This window comes from Arachis ipaensis, chromosome B6, assembly GCF_059453495.1.
Source record: "Arachis ipaensis isolate K30076 ecotype BB chromosome B6, ASM5945349v1, whole genome shotgun sequence".
NCBI classification, from domain to species: Eukaryota; Viridiplantae; Streptophyta; class Magnoliopsida; order Fabales; family Fabaceae; genus Arachis; species Arachis ipaensis.
This window is the reverse complement of record NC_142441.1, coordinates 127,099,272-127,120,652: the sequence shown is the minus strand read 5'-3', so window position 1 is coordinate 127,120,652 and position 21,381 is coordinate 127,099,272. Positions and strand designations below refer to the sequence as shown.

The 21,381-nt window shown below is 39.1% G+C and overlaps 2 protein-coding genes and 1 non-coding gene across 3 annotated transcripts in view; 2 read left to right on the top strand and 1 right to left on the bottom strand.

Annotated features, from left to right (window-relative positions):
• The first annotated feature begins 1,658 nt into the window (after positions 1 to 1,658).
• On the top strand, positions 1,659 to 3,863 carry LOC148562671 (uncharacterized). Its single transcript, XM_088489601.1, has one exon. It carries the CDS (start codon positions 1,659 to 1,661, stop codon positions 3,861 to 3,863), a length of 2,205 nt encoding a protein of 734 aa, XP_088345727.1.
• A 4,734-nt stretch (positions 3,864 to 8,597) lies between these two features.
• LOC107647352 (protein CLP1 homolog) overlaps positions 8,598 to 21,381 on the top strand; it is a 28,888-nt gene continuing 16,104 nt past the window's right edge. Inside the window, exon 1 of the mRNA XM_088490952.1 lies at positions 8,598 to 8,775. Coding sequence (XP_088347078.1) covers positions 8,598 to 8,775 — 178 coding nt within the window. The remainder of the gene's footprint in view (positions 8,776 to 21,381) is intronic.
• On the bottom strand, positions 18,269 to 18,376 carry LOC148562670 (small nucleolar RNA R71). The gene has a single exon (XR_015888281.1). It is a non-coding gene; the product is annotated as a small nucleolar RNA R71 (small nucleolar RNA).

Here is a 21,381-nt window from a genome sequence, read left to right as displayed (position 1 = left end):
GCTTGAACACTCTTTAATTTTCTTGCTTTGGATCTTTGGTGGAGAATTGAAGAAATTCTGTTTCAATCTCACCTTGAGATCCCTTGTTTATTTTCTTTCTGCATAATTGAGTTTGAATTTCTGTCTACTGCTTCTTCATCTACTTTGTTTCTGCAATTTACTTTTCTTTGTTTCTTTTGCAATTGCTCTTGTTGGATCAAGGAAGGATTTGAGATCTAGACTTGTTATCTAGTCTCTTCCACTCCTGAGATCTCAACCCCTTTTAATTTGCTGCACTTAAGCACTGCTTCCTAGTTCTTTAAATTCTCAAGTCATTTTACTTTTCTGTTAAGATCTACATCACTGCGCTTCAATTTTCTCTTTTATGTTTAATGCCATTTACTTGTTTCTTGTTTAATTCCTGCAAGTCCACGTCCCAATCCCTTTTATGATTCAAGCAATTTACATTTCTTGCACTTTAAGCTTCTGTTATTTACATTTCTTGCAAGTTAAGTTTCTGCACCTTATTTTACATGCTCTTTAAGATTCAGTATCTTTATTTTCCTGCTCTTTAGTTTACTGCAATTTTCCCTTTCCCTTTTACATTCTAAGCAGTTTAGTTTCTGTTAATCACAAACACTCAACCAATACTTGATTCGCTTGACTAAATCAACCACTAAACTAAAATTGCTCAATCCTTCAATCCCTGTGGGATCGACCTCACTCATGTGAGTTATTATTACTTGATGCGACCCGGTACACTTGCCGGTTAGATTTGTGTGTTTTGGTGGTTAATTTATTTTTCACCAAAATACTCATCAAGTTTTTGGCGCCGTTGCCGGGGATTGAAATAGGTTGACAATGATTAAGTGAGGTGGTAATCTAGATCAAGCACTTGTTCCCTTCTATTCTTTAAGTCTTTGACTAACACACTAACTGTTTGAATTTTTGCTTAAGCTAACTAAAACTTCATTCTAGCAATAGATTGAAGTATCACTGGTTGTGTTCCTTGTTATGTTGTTTGTATGTCAGGTACAGGGAGAGTTGTTCATGTTTTATCTGGAGTTGACCAAAGAACTCTAAGGAGATTGAGAAGAGCTGAAAGAGGGAAAAGTATTGTTGGTGAAGAAGAATCAGACGAAGAATTCCACGAGATGGAAGGAGATACATCCAATCCAGGAGAAGGAGTTAATAATCCACCACAACAGAGGAGAGTATTGGCTTCCTATACTTTTGCAAATGCTAGACATTGTGGAAGCAGCATTCTCACCCCTAATGTCAATGCAAATAACTTTGAACTGAAGCCACAACTCATCACATTGGTCCAGAACAACTGCTCATTTGGAGGAGGACCATTGGAGGATCCAAACCAACATCTATCTACCTTCTTAAGGATTTGTGACACTGTCAAGTCCAATGGTGTGAATCCTGAAACTTACAAGCTTCTGCTGTTCCCGTTCTCATTAAGGGACAAGGCCGCACAATGGCTTGAAACTTTTCCCCAAGGAAGCATCACTAGTTGGGATGACTTGATAACTAAATTTCTAGCCAAATTCTATCCACCCCAAAGAGTCATCAGGCTGAAAACTGAGGTGCAAACATTCACACAATTGGATGCTGAAAATCTGTATGAAGCATGGGAGAGATACAAGGCTCTGCTGAGGAAATGTCCACCAGAAATGTTCACTGAGTGGGACAAGCTACAGAACTTCTATGAAGGACTCACTCTAAAGGCTCAAGAATCACTTGACCATTCAGCTGGAGGATCGTTGCAACTAATGAAAACTGCAGAGGAAGCCCAAAATCTCATTGACATGGTGGCTAACAACCAATACTTCTTTGCTCATCAAAGACAACGCCAACCATCACAAAGAAGAGGAGTAATGGAGTTGGACGGAGTGGATTCAATCTTAGCTCAAAACAAAATGATGCAGCATCAAATTCAACAACAATTTGAGCAAATGACCAAGAGGATTGATAATCTCCAAGTTGCAGCAGTCAACACAAGCCAACCATCAACCACTTGGGAGCAAAATGAAGAAACTCAAGAGGAGCAACAGCAAGAGCAAGTCCAGTACATGCACAACCAAAATTTTGGACCAAATGAAGTATATGGTGATACCTACAACCCCTCTTGGAAGAATCATCCCAACCTTAGGTGGGGAGATAACCACAGTCAACCTCAGCAGCCATGGCAAAGAAACTCCACCCAAAACAATTGGAAAAACACAAACTACAACAACCAGGCCTCTAACCAAAACACATACAGAAAACCACAAAATACCTACCCCAACTCTAACCAGTACCCATCCCAAAACCAAACCTCTAACCAAAACACTTACCCTCAACCATTAACACCCCACACTCAACTCATTTCACAAGATTCTCAGAGAATTACCAACCTGGAGCTCCTAATGGAAAAACTGATGAAGAACCAAGAGATGACCACAAGGAACCAGGAAGCCTCCCTAAAGAATATGGAAAGGCAAATTGGTCAACTCTCCAAAAAGATCACCACTGAAAGGCCATCAAGCTCACTACCTAGTGACACTATTCCTAATCCAAAAGAGGAGTGCAAGGCAATACAGCTAAGGAATGGCAAGACCCTGGTGAGAAATGAAGAAGCAGTCAAGAAACCAAAGGAAAGTGACGAGAAACAAGACAAGGAAGAGAGGGCCAATGATGAAAAAGTGACAGCAAGCAAGCAAGCCTCAGAGGAGCTCAAAGAAAAAGAAGACCGGCCACAACAATCAAGAAAAGGGAAGGAAGCAATGGGGGAGCCAACCAAGGAACAAAGACAGGACATGAACTCCATACCTCCACTACCATATCCTCAAAGATTCAGCAAAGAGACTAAGGACCAACACTTCCCAAAATTTCTTGAAGTCTTCAAGAAGCTGGAGATCAATATCCCTTTGGCTGAAGCATTGGAACAAATGCCTCTGTATGCAAAGTTCTTGAAAGAGCTCATCAACAAGAAGAGGAGTTGGCAAGAAAAGGAGACTGTACTTCTCACTGAAGAGTGCAGTGCACTCATCAGAAAAGGACTTCCTCCCAAGCTGGAAGACCCTGGAAGTTTCTTCCTACCTTGCACAATTGGAAGTCTATTTATCAACAAGGGGATGTGTGACTTAGGAGCAAGCATAAATTTAATTCCATCATCCTTAGTGAAAAAGCTTGGCATAGAGAAAGTGAAACCAATACAGATATCCTTAGAATTGGTGGATCAGTCAATAGTATATCCCAAGGGAGTGATTGAAAACCTTTTAGTTAAGATTGATAAGTTCATTTTTCCTGCGGACTTTGTAATACTGGACACTGAAGGAGAAGAAAACAGTTCAATCATCTTGGGAAGACCATTTTTGGCCACTGCTAGAGCCATCATAGATATAGAGCAGGGAGAACTAACTCTCAGGATGCATGAGGACAGCATAACCCTGAAAGTGTTTCCAGAACCACAAATCAGTGAAGAAAGGGACAAGATAGTCAGTGACTGGTTCCCAGGGGAAACAACCAACAACACTAGGGAACAGAAGAATGAGCATGTGCAGGGAGAAGAAGAAATTCAAAATGGAACCAGGATAATAAACAAGAAGGAAGGTACCGCCACCAAAGCTGCTATTAAGGAAGAAAGGTCGACAAGAAAAAGGAAGAAAAACAAGAAGAAAGCTCACAAAGGGTGGAAGAATAAAAAGATCCCAACCGAAGGACTCTCCAAAGGTGACAAGGTGCAACTAACATATCAACAGCTGGGAACTGAGGATCACTACACTGTTAACCAAGTACTCTCTCTTGAGCATGTGGAAATTGAGCACCAAGGGACAAAGAAGAAGTTCACAGTCAGAGGAGACAGGCTAAGGCACTACAGTCATCAACCACCATAAAAGAAGGGGTTCAATGTCAAGCTAGTGACACTAAAAGAGCGCTTGTTGGGAGGCAACCCAACCTGAGGTAATTTTCTTTCCATAGTTATTTTAATAAAAAGGTTAATTAACTTCATCTATAATGCAAGAAGCTAAGTTTGGTGTTGCACACCAACACAATCTAAGGGAGAATGAAGGATTCTAAGTTTGGTGTTCCACCAAAGTCTACTTAAAAGCACATTCTCACTTTCTGCATAATATAGGCTTCAAGCATACTAGATGAACTAGTTAGCCATTCTACTGCATTTCTTAGTTTCCAGTTCTATCACTTGTGAAAGAGAAAAAGAAATTATCACGCATGGTTAATCTAATACATTGGCAAGGTACTAAGTTTGGTGTTCACACACCAAAGTAAGTTCAAGAGCCCACAAATAAGTCTTGCAGATTAGCTGAATACCTAAAGGAGTTGAAAAGCGAGCAACATTCGAGGAGTATGCAGGAAAATAGCCAACAAATCAGGGAACATCTGCATTATGACTTACAAGGAACAAACAGAAGGAAGAATGAAAAGCTGCAACCCAACAGGTTGTATTTATACTTGATCCTTGTTGTTGTGTAATGATTTAATTCAGAGAGTCCTTTATGTCTGGCTGGAATGATCATGTAGTTGCAAGTGGAAGTACATGTTGAAGAAAGCTATCTGCTTAAATTTTGCTTGAAAACTATCTGCATAATAATTGTCATCACTCAACAACTTGAATACTTTGTTTTGTTTCCCTTGCTGTTTGAATAAAAGAGAGATGTTTGATTTAGAAAAGTAATTGTTCAATGTTGCAGAAGTGAGAATAAAAGTTAGTGGTGGTATATGTGTTTGATTTAATTGATAGCTCATAGAATAAATGTTGCAAAATGACTTGTTACTTAAAGCCTAAGCTAGTTTGCTGCTGTGACCTCTCAATTATTGAAAGTCCCTTGAAAATAAATCAAAACAGAGAAAAGAGAAAGAAGAAAAAGCCAAAGAAAGTGGCAAAGAAACAAACAATAAGGCTAGACACCAATAGCTTGGACCCTAGGACATATGCCTGTGGTGTTTGTGTACTAGGATCTGCTTGGACAAGTAAGTTCTAAGGAGTATTTTAAAACTTGGCAACTTAGATCAACTGATTTGGGATTGCCAACTGAAAGTCCACAATAAAGAGCAACCTAGCTACAAAACATTTAGTGATCCAAAGAGATGCTGGGCATCAATGATCCTAGGAGGAAAAAGTGAGCCATGTGTCTGTGGTGAAGAAATGTTGAGTAAAATAAGGCCAAAGGTCACTGCAACATTTGACACCAAGTCTTCAATAAGAAATAAGCTCTGTAATGCAAAAGAAAGAGGAAAAACTAACAAGGGAATGAACAAGAAGTGAGGATTCATGGCAGCAATCTTAGTGAACTCTTAAAGGAACATTGTTTGTTTTGACAGCAAGTAATAAATGAGCTACTTTTGATCTGCATAAAGCCCCATAGACCAAGTTCAACTATCTGCCTAATAAGAACATATACACTTATCTATCTCATTCTATCTTCTCTTATGTTTGATGCTTGCTTGGGGACAAGCAAGTTTTAAGTTTGGTGTTGTGATGACAAGTCATCATATACCCTTTTTAATAGTCTTTTTCCTTATTTTCATTTGGTTTTATGCACTTTCTTGCATCCTAAGAAAGCAATTTGGAATGGAAATGCATAACTTCTTTGAATCAAACAACCACCATATAATTGATGCTAAATCATGAGGTTTAGGCCAAATTTAATTGCAGTTTTATGATTTGTAAACCTTGTGAATTTGGTGATACTTTGATTGGTTGTTTTGATTAATTGTAGGTGAAGAAAAGAAGAAAAGAAGAAAAGCGTGACCTAAGAAGCGTGGTTCAAGGAATAGAAAGTGTGGCCATCAAAGGAGAAAGTGTAGTGCAACAAACCATGGAACTCATTCCAAGAGCACCAAGCACTAAGAGAGCGCTACACTCACTTCCAAGGGACCAAGGCACAAAGCTCAGCTCACTTTGTGAGCTGAGCACAACACAAGGCCAAGAAATAAGGAAATGAGGAACCAAGCTCAGCTCACAAAGTGAGCATTATCGAGAGCGCTAGAGGAGAAATTCAAGAAAAATGATTTCCAAATGCATGCTCCAAGACTTGAACCCATGACCAAAGGGAAAGGGTGGAGGCGCTACTCTCATGGAAAATAAGCCAAAATTGGGCAAATGCACTCCCCAAGCTTCGAACCCCACACCTTGAGGAAGCAAGGAAGCAAGGCAACCAAGAAAAGGGGTAGCGCATGCTTTCCATGGGTTTCGAACCAGGGACCCTTCCTTGGATACACCAAAGCTCAGCTCACAAAGTGAGCTGAGCGCTACTTCTTGATGCATGGGGGCACATCTTGACACGGCCAGGGAAGGAGTGGAGCGCATGACACGGTCCAAGGGGCAGCACAACAAATTGGCACTAAGGCACCAATGCTCAGCTCACAAAGTGAGCTGAGCTCTCCCCTGATGCACCCCAAGACAGCAGCACGCTATCAATGCTTCCCCACACTAAGTGTCAAAGCTCAGCTCACTTTGTGAGCTGAGCACTCCCCTGGAAGCAATTTCTTCATGGGCTGAAAATTCAACCAAAAATCCAATTTAATTCAAATCTTCACCAAATCAAAAGCCCATCCAAATTCCAATATCCAAGAATAGAAAGTGTATAAATAGGAGTTAGTTTGATGTAATTGGGGAGCTGAATTTTACTTTTGAATTTTCCTTTCATTTTCATTTTGAGCTTTTAGTTTTGAATTTAGATTTCAGAGAACTTGGGAGGAGAATTGATCTCTCTTCTTCTTGGTTCTTGCTTGAACACTCTTTAATTTTCTTGCTTTGGATCTTTGGTGGAGAATTGAAGAAATTCTGTTTCAATCTCACCTTGAGATCCCTTGTTTATTTTCTTTCTGCATAATTGAGTTTGAATTTCTGTCTACTGCTTCTTCATCTACTTTGTTTCTGCAATTTACTTTTCTTTGTTTCTTTTGCAATTGCTCTTGTTGGATCAAGGAAGGATTTGAGATCTAGACTTGTTATCTAGTCTCTTCCACTCCTGAGATCTCAACCCCTTTTAATTTGCTGCACTTAAGCACTGCTTCCTAGTTCTTTAAATTCTCAAGTCATTTTACTTTTCTGTTAAGATCTACTTCACTGCGCTTCAATTTTCTCTTTTATGTTTAATGCCATTTACTTGTTTCTTGTTTAATTCCTGCAAGTCCACGTCCCAATCCCTTTTATGATTCAAGCAATTTACATTTCTTGCACTTTAAGCTTCTGTTATTTACATTTCTTGCAAGTTAAGTTTCTGCACCTTATTTTACATGCTCTTTAAGATTCAGTATCTTTATTTTCCTGCTCTTTAGTTTACTGCAATTTTCCCTTTCCCTTTTACATTCTAAGCAGTTTAGTTTCTGTTAATCACAAACACTCAACCAATACTTGATTCGCTTGACTAAATCAACCACTAAACTAAAATTGCTCAATCCTTCAATCCCTGTGGGATCGACCTCACTCATGTGAGTTATTATTACTTGATGCGACCCGGTACACTTGCCGGTTAGATTTGTGTGTTTTGGTGGTTAATTTATTTTTCACCAAAATACTCATCAACGCACAGGGGTGTGCGTACGCACAGGTATCAAAATTCACAATGTCTGTTCACTCGCACAACCTGCACTAGCGCCCCCAACTGACTGAACTTCCCAACGTGTGCGTGCGCACAGAGCTGTGCGAATGCACAGGTTGTAAAACTTCCTTGGTGTGTGCGTGTGCACAAGGCTGTACGTACGCACATACCATAAATCACAAAATTCTGTAACTCTGTAGAATTTCAGTTTTAGACACCAATCTTTGAATGATCATAACTTCCTCTACAAAAATCCAAATTTTATAAACTTTATATCGATTTAAAGAGTTTTCACTAAACTTTAATTCTAAACCAATTTCAACCAATTTTGAAAACTGAGGCACAAGTTATGATCCGTCAAAGTTCACCAAAACCAACTTTTACCAAAAACCTCAAACTTCACAATTTTCCAATTTTCTCAACCAAAACAAACCAAAACATACTCAAACATCATAAAACACTACATCACACTACACCTTAAAATTCCATTACACTTCCATCCCTTCCACACCTAATTCACTGAACATTCTTGCCATAAATCAACACAAAACCAAAATTCTCAATCAAGATTCTCAACCATCAACAATTTACACAATCCCTCCATCAAGAATCCATATCTCACTACCAATCCATAATTGCCAATCCCATCATGAATCCACACTCATAATCACCACCAACCCTCAACAACCTCATCAACAACAATAATCCACACATTCATCATCAACCTTCATAATCATTAAATACCAATAATCACCAACAACATATATCATCATTCACCCTTTTATCTCAACACAACGTCAATAATCCATCATCATGCTACATATACTCAAAGTCATCATACATCACAATCATCAACATCCAATAATTCCCAACCACCATCATCAACCATAATAATCAATAACAACCAACAAATTACATCCATTCACATATAATTATTCATGCACCAATATCATTCAATCCTATCCTAGGGTCAACTAGGCTAAGTGTCCAAAAATATTACATATTATCTAAAAGAAACTGAAATCATACCTTGGCTGATTCCCAAACGCACCAAACACCAAAATGAAACCACCAAGCTTGATCCAAAGCCTCAACCAACTCCAACAAACACTAAAGCTCAAACTAACAATAGTGGTGGTGGCACACAGTGGCAGTGCATCAAGCTCAGGGGTGAAGCAGCAGGTGAAATTAGAGAAAGAAAGCGAGCTCCGGATTAAGGTTGGAAACGATGCTCCTCTTTACCTTTGTCTTCATGTAAGAATCAGAGTTTTCACGAGTAAAATCATTTAAATGCCCAAATTAGATTCCGGAAGGTTAGAATGAGAATTTGGGGATTTAAATGTGATTTTTGGACTCAGTAGGTCTTTCTGAGTCAGAAAATGTGTTTTCTGCGAAAAACTGTGAAAAATTACGAACCGACAGTTGAACCAGTTGAACCAGTTTAAGTCTGCCCGGTACTGTGTGAGAAAAAGTAAAAACAGTCGAAAACCTTAGAAAAATATTAGAAATGGAAAACCGGGCGTTAGTGTTAGAGGTTTGGCCCGAAGTTGGGCCAAACGGACTAAAAACGCTAATAGGTTGGACTGGGTCCAAACCGGACCCAAGGTCCAACATATATAAGCTCTTTAAATGAGCTTTGAGTTCATTTCCAGCCAAAAAGAGAGAGAGCCACGCGGTTTTGAGAGAAGAGAAGAGAATGGGTGGTGTTACTATTCACCTCCACGTTCCGGGAGCCATAACTTTTGATCCGGAGCTCCGACTGACGAGCCGTTTGCAGCCACGCGAAGCTCTCGATGAGCTCTTCCTTTCTATCTAAGTTTTTTTGGTAAGAACTCGAAACTTCATCCCTAGTTTCCAGCCCTAGATTCTGCGCATTTTTTATGTTTGGTTTTTGAGTAGATTTTGTGGTTATGGTTTTTTAGGTGATCTCTAGTAACAGGTAATTGTTGGATTTTACCCCTACTCACATTGGATAGGGTAAGGTTCCACTAAACCCTTGTGTTTAGTTGTTTTATGTATCTTAGGTTTTGATTTTGGTGATATATGTGTTGTTAGCTTGACCTTTGGTGTTTGTTGGAGCTGGTTGAGGCTTTGGATCAAGTTTGGTGGTTTCATTTTGGTGTTTGGAGCATTTGGGAATCGGCCAAGGTATAGTTTTGGTTTTCTTTATGTAATATGTAATGTTTCTGGACACTTAGGCTAGTTGGCCCTAAGATAGGATTGAATGTTGTTGGTGTATGAATAATTATATACGAATTGATGTTAATTGTTATTAGTATTGGATTATTGTAGTTGATGATGATTATTGGAAATTGTTGGTGTTAATAAGTATTGAAGATTGGTGTTGTTGAGGAGGGTTGATAAATGAAGTGGTGGTGTTGTGTGGAATGAATCCAAACACTAATAAAAATGATTATACGATTTGATGATGATTGTTGGCATTAGATGATGATGAAGGTTGATGATGAATGTGTGATTTAATTATGATTGATGAGGGATTGATGATTTTTGAAATTAATAAAGATTTGTAGTGATTGTTAATATTGTTGATGGTTTTTGATGTTGAGAAATTGAGAATGAATGTTGATATTTGATATGGTTGTTGAGAGTTGTTGGTATTACTGATAATTATTAATGAGTTGTGTGAATTATGGTAAATGATGGTGTTGGTATATGATGTGGGAATTGGATAATGATGATTTTTTAGGATTGTTAATGGTTAATGGGGTTGTTGATGTTAATAAGGTTAGTGAAAAGTGGAAAATGTGAATTTGGTTAGATTTGGAATTTGTGGATTGGTTTAGAAGGTTGGGTGATTGAGAAAATGGTTGAATTTGTGCTTGGTATGAATTTTGGACCGTTTTGGTATAGTTGAAATGTGTTTGAATTGGTATTGGTTTGAGGTTTGGTTAAAATTGAGTTTTTGATATCTTGGATAAAAATGGATTTTTGGTGAACTTTGATGGATCATAACTTGAGCCTCAAAGCTTAAAACTAGATGAGACTTGTTTTAAATTATATATGCCTTTGAGAGCTTTAAATTGATATAAATTTTGTAAAATTTGGATTTTTGTAGAGGAAGTTATGATCATTAAAAGTTTGGTGTCAAAATCTGAAATTCTGCAGAGTTGCAGGATTTTGTAATTTCTGGTATGTGCGCACGCACAGCCTTGTGCGCACGCACAACCTTGTAAGATTTTAGACCTGTGTGGATGCACAGACCTGTGCGCACGCATAGGTAGGGATTGGCGTGCTGTTTGCAGCGCTAGCACAGCTTGTGCGCGCGCACACACCAATGAGGGATTGCTACCTGTGCGTACGCACATGTTGGGAAGGTTAGTCTATTAGGGGCGCTAGCACAGCTTGTGCGAGTGAACAGACTTGTGAATGTTCGTACCTGTGCATACGCACACCCCTGTGCGTACGCACACTTTAAAAATCTTCCTGGGCGTGCGCACGCACACCCCTGTGCGTACGCACAGTTTAAAAATCTTCCTATGCGTATGCACACTTTAAGTTTCTGGTGTAGTGAGGATGAGTTTGTTGAGAGAGAAGGAAGAGTGGTGAATATGGTGATTGCTGATAACGAACTTGAGAGACTAATCAACTAAAGAGTTCGGAATGAAACTTATGACTTGATGATGGTTGAGATGAGTATGAGTGGAAGTGTGTTTAGAGGGGTGGCCTCTAAGATTGAATATGAAATTACGATGCATTGTTCTCTGTTGTAGGGGGTTGTGGCAGTCTCCCGCCTACGTTCGGATGTGAGAGTTGAAACTGGGCTTCTCAATCATATTTCTCGCAACCAGAGGAAGGTGGTAGGGCACGCTCCCTCGGAATATTTCCCTCTAAAAGGAGAAGGTGGTAGGGCACTTATCCCTAAGAATTATTCCTCCTGAAAATGCGATTTCTCTTTGATTGCAAGGTGGTAGGGCACTAACCCATGGAATCATGCGGCAACCAGAGGAAGGTGGTAGAGCATGCTCCCTCGGAATATTTCTCTCTGAAAGGAGAAGGTGGTAGGGCACTTATCCCTCGGAATTATTCCTCCTTATGCGCAATAGATAGACTAATCCGGGAGTTGTCGACCGGATTTTTAGTTGGGTTTGGCATTATAACCGACATTTGATATCACAGCCAATATGACAGACATTCATCATATGCATTTTTCTATATGCTTACTTGCTTTGTTTACTTGAGTTTGCCTAATCGTATAACATGCCTACTTGCTTATTGAATTACTTGTTGTAAATGTATACTATCTGTGTTTTACTTGCTTGTATTAATTGTGATTGTCTGGTGCTGAGGAGGTTAGGTAGGCGGTGGCGATGGGATCGCACGAAGGGTAGGTTGGTGAAGGCTATGGGACAGCGGTGACTAGTCTTAGTTAAAAATCCTTTAAGTTTAGAAAACCCTGTTTATTGTTTAAGGTTTACGTTAATTATATTTTGTTCTAAGCTTGAATATCCGTATATGATGTGAAGTTCTAGGATTGCCTTCGGTGTCCCGGAGCCTTACATCTTACATCATTGGGCACTGTTACCATACTGAGAACCTCCGATTCTCATTCCATACGTTGTTGTTGTTTTTCATATGCAGGTCGCAACCCACAGCAGTGAGTTGGGTGATGGTAGCAGAGTGGAGGATCTTATTCTATTTTGTTGTCATCTTGGTTATTTTTTAACTTGTACTCTCACTTTTGTATTTTGTTTTGCCTAGAGGCTTTTATTTGAGAGAACAAAACTTGTATAAGCCCTTTCAAACTACAGTCTTCTAGCTGTTTGTATATATGGCTAGCCGGCTTAAACTCCGCGAGCTGTGGCTAGATTCTTATAATATTATGCTATGATATTTTGCTATACTGTATTTATTTCTTGGGCTTTAAGTTAGTAGCTTTGCTAGTACGTTTTGAGCTTTTCAAATCCTGTTTTTGAGCTATACCCTTCATCAGGCTTCTAGAATATATTATTTCCTTCTATATATAAACATATATAAGCCTTAGAACTGTTGTAACCTCTGATTAACCTTTGCTTTATGGCTAGAGGTAAGGCTTAGGATAATTGGGGTGTTACAATTAGTGGTATCAGAGCGGTTCGTCCTCGTGAGCCTGAGGGATGGACCGATTGTGCTTCATTGCATACTCCGGGTCATTTTTTTTCATGCTATTTAGGTTATCTACTTGGTATTTCATAGCATGCTTGTTTGTGAGTGCCTTTTTGGGATAATGGAAGCACTAGGATTTTGATATTGAGATTGATCACCTTGATATCGATTGTTTGGTATAGACAGGAATCCTAATGGCTACTCACGGATGAGGTCGTACACGTTCACGAGGAGAGTGTAGGAACGAGCGACCGGCCGATAACCATGCCGAGTTCATGGCGGCAATGGCGAATCTTGCAAACACCATGGAGGTGAATGCTGCTGCGACTCTGCAAGCTGTGCATAGGTTAGGCCAACCGGCGGGAAATGGAAACAAAAATGGTGAGGGAAACGCGAACAATGATGCTGAGGGGAATGGAGATAACATGGGGGGGGGGTGCTCCGATGACCTTGGCGACCTTTCTCAAGGTTCATCCTCCGAGTTTCTGAGGTTCAACTAATCTCACGGAAGCGGATAACTGGTCCCAAGCTATGGAGCATGCACTGCAAGCACAGCATTTCTCAAACAACCAATACGTGGAGTTTGCTGCTTATCAGCTTCTGGAAGAGGCCCAACATTAGTGGCAGGCAGAATGCCGCTTGCTCCAACTTCTGAACGCCGATGTTCATTGGGATGTATTCCGGACGGCCTTCTACAAGAAGTACTTTCCTGAGTCTGCATGGGAAGTGAAGGAAATGGAATTTTTGTAGCTGAAGCAAGGTTCCTTATCTATGGCAGACTACACCAGCCGATTTGAGGAACTCTGTAGGCTATCTAGGGTGTGTCAGGGTGCCCCGGGGACCTATGAAAGTTGGAAGTGTGTCCAGTATCAAAGGGGCTTGAAGGATGACATCATGACTGCTGTGGCTCCTATAGAGATTCAGATTTTCTCCAATCTGGTGAACAAGGCAAGAGTGGTTGAGGAATACGCAAAGACGGTAGCCTCATCAAGGGATACTCATGGAGGAAACACTAGTAGAGAACGCGACGATTACCTTGGGCCAAGGGGACATAACTTCAAGAGATATGGTGAAGGGAAGCGGTCAAGAGGTTACTCCCCTTATATGAAATGTCAGGAGTGTGGGAGCTACCATCCGAATAGGCCATGCCAGTTGGGTAAGAAACTATGTTACAAGTGTGGCTCACCAGGACATTTGGTTAGAGATTGCCCACGTCGAGGAACACATGAGGTGGATAGATCACAACAACAGGGTTGAGGTAATTATGAAGCCGATGACCAAATCTCAACTTATCTTCGTAGTATAGACTATCGTCATTCGTATTAAAAAAGTTTTAAAGCTTAGATTGATTTTTAAACTTGGTTTGGAAACTCTGGCTTGAATGATTTGGTTTTAAAACTAGGACTGGAACTTTTGGTCAAATGATATGATTTAAAAGGGGAAAGTGAGTCCTAAGATTTTGTTAACTCGTGATTTTGGTTTGCAAATTTGACTTATCAAAAGGAATTCAAATTGAAAGGTTCCGATTTAAGGATTCTAGTGAATTTACGAAAAATCATATTTCAAAGTGATTGATTTTCAAATGAAAGGATTTTGACTTTTGATAAGGTTTTAACAATGTACTCATTTAGATTGCACTTGTTTTAAAGGTTTTGAAAAATGTTACAAAAATCGGTATTTGATTTAAGAAAAATTTTCGAATTCCTAGTGACGATAAATCAGAGTGACGCAGCGGAAGGCAAAAGAGAGCACATGAACACGGTGGGATGATGGTGAACGAGATGCTTTAGCAACTTGTTGGGTTGGTAAAGTTGAGAGTAGGATGCTTTGTGGAGAATATATATATATATATATATATATATATATATATATATATATATACGCTTTTTGGCATTGTTTTTAGGTAGTTTTTAGGATGTTTTAGTTACTTTTTATTATATTTTATTAGTTTTATGCAAAAATCACATTAATTGAGGGACCTGAGCAAAAATATGATTCAGAGGCTAAGAAAAGACTGCAGATGCTGTTGGATTCTGACCTCCCTGCACTCAAACGCGTTTTTCTGGAGCTACAGAAGTCCAATTGGAGCCTTTTTAATTGGGATGGAGAGCTAACATCTTGGGTTTTCCAGCAATGTATAATAGTTCATACTTTACCCGAGATTTGATGGCCCAAACTGGCGTTCAATGCCAGCCAAAGACCCCCTTTTTTGGAGTAAAATGCTGGAACTGGCACCAGAACTGGAGTTAAATGCCCAAACTCTCATCCAAGCTGGCCTTTAACTCTAGAAAAGGCCTATGCATGTGTAAAGCTCAATGCTCAGCCCAAGCACACACCAAGTGGGCCCCGAAAGTAGATTTCTGCACTATCTGCACTTAGTTACTTATTTTCTATAATCCTTAGTAACTAGTTTAGTATAAATAGCACTTTTTACTATTGTATTCATATCATATGCCATTTTTCACATTTGGAGGCTGGCCACACGGCCATGCCAAGACATTTTTCTCTTATGTATTTTCTACGGTAGAGTTTCTACACCTCATAGATTAAGGTGCGGAGCTTTACTGTTCTTCATGAATTAATGAAAGTACTATTGTTCCTCTTTCAATTCACGCATGTATCTTCTCCAAGATATACTCTCGTTCTTAATTCAGTTAAGTCAGAATGAAGGGGTGACCTGTGACAATCTCCCACTATCTTCATTACTCACTTAGCCAAGATTCGCGTGCCTGACAACCACAAGCGGTCTATATGATGTTTAACATAGTCATTGGACGACAGCTGGAGTATAATCTCTTAGCCCTCTGGTTCGTGACTTTAACTTGCATCTCCTGACAACAGAGCAGTCGAACTCACAAAGATCAGAACCTTCGTGGTAAAGGCTAGAACAAACGAGCTTCAAACTCACGAATGTTGGGCGCAGTGACAGTGTGCAAAAGGATAGAGAGATCCTATTCCAACACAAGTGAGAACCGACAGATGATTAGCCGTGCGGTAGCTGTGCCTGGTATTTTTCATCCGAGACGAGAGATCCGACAGATGATTAGCCGTACAGAAGCCGTGCCTGGACCATTTTCACTGAGAGGACGGATGGTAGCCATTGACAACGGTGATCCACCAACATACAGCTTGCCATGGAAGGGAGCACGCAAGATTGGATGAAGACAATAGGAAAGCAGAGGTTCAGAAGCAACAAAGCATCTCCAAACGCTTATTTGAAATTCCCACCACCAATGAATTACATAAGTATCTTTATTTTAATTTACGTTTTATTTATCTTTCAATTATCAAAACTCATAACCAATTGAATCCGCCTGACTAAGATTTACAGGATGACCATAGCTTGCTTCAAGCCGGCAATCTCCGTGGGATCGACCCTTACTCGCGTAAGGTTTTATTACTTGGACGACCCAGTGCACTTGCTGGTTAGTTGTACCGGAGTTGTGAAAAGTGTGATCATAATTCCGTGCACCAAGTTTTTGGCGCCGTTGCCGGGGATTGTTCGAGTTTGGACAATTGACGGTTCATCTTGTTGCTTAGATTAGGTAACCTTCTTTCTTGTTTCAACCTTTATTTTCTTTTCAAAAAGTTTTTAAAAATATTTCAAAAAAAAAGTTTTCGAAAAAAAATGTTCTTCAAAAATTTTAAGAATGAATTCCACCTTAGAGCTCCCTGATGATATGTTGAAGCTTGGCTGGCCAATAAGCCATGTCTAATTCTTTTGGACCGAAGCTTCCACTTATCATTGCAGCTATTGGAGGAGCCTTTGGATTCTCATTTATAATTCTGTGCGAAAGCTTGGCTGGCCATTTGGCCATGTCTAACTCTTTTGGACCGAAGCTGTAGACTAATATTGCATGAATCCTGGAATTCTTATTAAAAATTTTGAATTTCTTTATTTTCTTTTTCCAAAATAATTTCGAAAAAATACAAAAAGTTTAATAAAATCATAAAAACCAAAAAAATTTTGTGTTTCTTGTTTAAGTCTTGTGTCAAATTTTAAGTTTGGTGTCAAATGTATTTTTTAATTTTTTTTTTAATTTTTGAAAATTCATACATTATGTTCTTCATGATCTTCAAGTTGTTCTTAATGATTTTCTTTGTTTGATCTTTATATTTTCTTGTTTTGTGTCTTTTCTTGTTTTTCATATGCATTTTCAAATTGTTAGTGTCCTTAGTACAAAAGTTCTTAAGTTTGGTGTCTTGCATGTCTTTCTTTTCTTAAAAATTTTCAAAAATATGTTCTTGATGTTCATCATGATCTTCAAAGTGTTCTTGGTGTTCATCTTGACATTCAAAGTGTTATTGCATGCATTATTTATTTTGATCATAAATTTTTATATTTTGTTTCATTTTGTTATTTTTCTCTCTCCTGATTAAAAATTCAAAAGTAAAAAAAATACCTTTTCCTTATTCTTCTCATAATTTTCGAAATTTTGAGTTGACTTGGTCAATAATTTTTAAAATTTAGTTGTTTCTTGTTAGTCAAGTCAAAATTTCAATTTAAAAACTTTATCTTTTCAAATCATTTTCAAAATAAATTTCAATCATATATTTTTAAAATTTTAATTTCAAAATCTTTTTCTAACTTCTTATCTTTTCAAAATTTATTTTCAAATCTTTTTCAACTAACTACTTGACTTGTTTGTTTTAATTTTAAAAAGTTTACTATTTCTTATCTTTTTCAAAACCACCTAACTACTTTTCCACTTCTAATTTTCGAAAATCACTAATCACTTTTTCAAAAATCTTTTTAATTAACTAATTGTTTTAGTTTTTAATTTTCTTGTATTTCTTTTTCAAATTTTCGAAACTAACTTAATTAATTAAATAAAAATAAAAATATTTTTTCCCTCTTCTTAAAATTCGAATACTCTTTCTCTCATCTCTTTCTATTTATTTATTTATTTACTAACATTTCTCTTTTACTCATCTAATAATTCGAACCCTCTCCCTCTCTTTGTGTTCGAATTCTTCTTATTCTCTCTACCTCATTCTTCTATTCTTCTTTTCTTCTGACACATAAAGGAATCTCTATACTGTGACATAGAGGGTTCCTCTTCTCTCTTTGTTCTTTTCTTTTTTATATGAGCAGGAACAGGGATAAAGATATTATTGTTGAAGCTGATCCTGAACCTGAAAGGACTCTAAAGAGGAAGCTAAGAGAAGCTAAAGCACAACATTCCGAAGAGGACCTTACAACAAATTTTGAAAAAGAGGCAGACATGGCAGCCGAACCTGAGAACAATGGTGGAGATGTAAGGAAGATACTTGGTGACTTTACTACACCAACTTCCAACTTCTATGGAAGAAGCATCTCAATTCCTGCAATTGAAGCAAACAACTTTGAGCTTAAGCCTCAATTAGTTTCTATAATGCAGCAGAATTGCAAGTTTCATGGACTTCCATTGGAAGATCCTCATCAGTTCTTAGCTGAATTCTTGCAAATCTGTGACACTGTTAAGACCAATGGGGATGATCCCGAGGTCTACAGACTTATGCTTTTCCTCTTTGCTGTAAGAGATAGAGCTAGGATATGGTTAGACTCACAACCTAGAGAAAGCTTGAACTCTTGGGAAAAGTTAGTCAATGCTTTCTTGGCTAAATTCTTTCCACCTCAAAAGATGAGCAAGCTTAGAGTGGAAGTCCAAACCTTCAGACAGAAGGAAGGTGAGTCCCTCTATGAAGCTTGGGAAAGATACAAGCAATTGATCAGAAGGTGTCCTTCTGACATGCTTTTAGAATGGAGCATCTTAAGTATATTCTATGATGATCTGCCTGAATTGTCCAAGATGTCATTGGACCACTCTGCTGGTGGATCTCTTCATCTGAAGAAAACACCTGCAGAATCCCAGGAACTCATTGAAATGGTTGCAAATAACCAGTTCATGTATACTTCTAAAACAAATCCTGTGAATAATGGGATGACTCAGAAGAAATGAGTTCTTGAGATTGATACTCTGAATGCCATATTGGCTCAGAATAAAATATTGACTCAGCAAGTCAATATGATTTCTTAGAATCTGACTGGAATGCAAGCTGCATCCAGTAGTACTAAAGAAGCTTCCTCTGAAGGAGAAGCTTATGACCCTGAGAATCCTGCAATGGAAGAGGTGAATTACATGGGAGAATCCCATGGAAACACTTATAATCATTCATGGATAAATCATTCAAATTTCTCATAGAAGGATTAACAGAAGCCTCAACAAGGCTTCAATAATAATAATGGTGGGAGAAATAGGTTTGGCAATAGCAAGCCTTTTCCATCATCTTCTCAGCAACAGACAGAGAATTCTAAGCAGAGCCTCTCTGACTTAGCAACCATAGTCTCTGATATATCTAAGACCACTCTCAGTTTTATGACTGAAACAAGGTCCTCTATCAGAAATTTGAAGGCACAAGTGGGTCAGCTGAGTGAAAGAGTTGCTGAAATCCCTCATAGTACTCTCCCAAGCAATACAGAAGAGAATCCAAAGTGAGAGTGCAAGGCCATCAATATATCCAAAGTGACCAAACCTATAAAGAAGGAAGAGGTAGTGATTTACAGTGAGGAAGACCTCAATGGACGTCCACTGACCACTAAGGAGTTCCCTAATGAGGAACCAAAGGAATCTAAGGCTCATACAGAGACCATAGAGATTCTACTGAACTTACTGTTGCCATTCATGAGCTCTGATGAGTATTCTTCCTCTGAAGAGGATGAAGATATTGTTGAAGAGCAAGTTGCTCGGTATTTAGGAGCAATCATGAAGCTAAGTGCCAAGTTATTTGGTAATGAGATTTGGGAGGATGAACCTCCATTGCTCATCAATGAACTGAATGCCTTGGTTCAGCATAAATTACCTCAGAATAAACCAGATCCCGGAAGGTTCTTAATACCTTGTACCATAGGCACCATGACCTTTGAGAAGGCTCTGTGTGACCTGAGGTCAGGTATAAACCTCATGCCACTCTCTGTAATGGAGAAACTAGTGATCTTTGAGGTACAAGCTGCAAGAATCTCACTAGAGATGGCAGACAAATCAATGAAATAGGCTTATGGACTTGTAGAGGATGTCCTAGTGAAGATTGAAGACCTTTACATCCCTGCTGACTTCATAATCCTAGACACTGGGAAGGATGAAGATGAATTCATCATCCTTGGAAGACCCTTCCTAGCCACAGCAAGGGCTGTGATTGATGTGGACAGAGGAAAGTTAGTCATTCAATTGAATGAGGACTACCTTGTGTTTAAGGCTCAAGGATCTTTTTCTGTAAACATGGAGAAGAAGCATGAAAAGCTTCATCCAATTCTCTCCATACAGAGTCAAGTAGAGCCCCCACATTCAAACTCTAAGTTTGGTGTTGGGAGGCCACAATCATGCTCTGAGTATTTGTGAAGCTTTGTAAAAGCTTACTGTCAAGCTATTGACATTAAAAAAGCACTTATTGGGAGACAACCTAATCTTATTTATCTATGTTAATTAGTTTTTCATTTCATTTTCCACTGTTAGTTTAAGTTTTTTTTAGGTTGATGATCATGTGGAGTCACAAAAACAGCTGCAGAATTAAAGCGGAATAAAAAACAGCATAAAAAATAGCACACCTTGGAGGACATGCTTACTGGCGTTTAAACACCAGTAAGGATAGCAGAATGGGCGTTTAACACCCAGTCTGGCAGCATTCTGGGCATTAAACACCAGAATTAGCAGATAGACTGGCGTTTAACGCCATAAAAGGGTGTCTGGCTGGCGTTAAACGCCAGAAAGGGGCATCAACCTAGCGTTTAACGCCAGGAAAGGTATCAGACTGGCGTTTAACGCCAGAAAAGGGTGTCTGGCTGGCGTTAAATTCCAGAAAGGGGCATCAGCCTGGCGTTTAACACCAGGAAAGGCAGTAGACTGGCATTTAAACGCCAGAAAGGGCTGTCCAGGGGCGTTTAAACGCCAGAAAGGTGCAGGGACCAGAATTCCTTGACACCTTAGGATCTGTGGATCCCACAGGAACCCCACCTACCCTAACTTACTCTCTTTCCTCTTCATACCTTTCCATAACACTCTTCCCCAAATACCCTTGACCAATCACATCAATACCTATTCCCCAAACACCATTCACCTATCAAGTCCTACCCTCTTCCCCATAATCTCTTCACCACTCACATCCATCCACTATTCCCTAAAAACCCATCATAAAACCCCACCTACCTCACCATTCAAATTCAAAACATTTCCCTCCTAAACCCAACCCCTTCTTACACGAATTCCCTCTCCCTCTTACCCTATAAATACCCCTCCTTACCACCTTCAATTTCACACATCATAAACACTTAAACCCCCCCTGGCCGAATTCAAAACACCCATCTATCTCCTCCATTTCTTCTTCTTCTCCTCCTTTCTTTCTTCTTTTGCTCGAGGATGAGCAAACCTTTTAAGTTTGGTGTGGGAAAAAGCTCTACTTTTTATTTTTCCATAAACATTAATGGCACCTAAGGCCAGAGAAACCTCTAGAAAGAGGAAAAGGAAGGCAGTTGCTTCCACCTCCGAGTCATGGGAGATGGAGAGATTCATCTCAAAGGTCCATCAAGACCACTTCTATGAAATTGTGGCCAAGAAAAGGGTGATCCCCGAGGTCTCCTTCATGCTCAAAAAGAGTGAATATCTGGAGATCCGACGTGAGGTTCGGAGAAAAGGTTGGGAAGCTCTCACCAACCCCATCCAACAAGTTAGAATCTTAATGGTTCAAGAGTTCTATGCTAATGCATGGA

Bases quoted from the DNA above. Each gene is read 5' to 3' on its own strand.
- LOC148562671 (XM_088489601.1), top strand. From the start codon at position 1,659: ATGTTCACTGAGTGGGACAAGCTACAGAACTTCTATGAAGGACTCACT.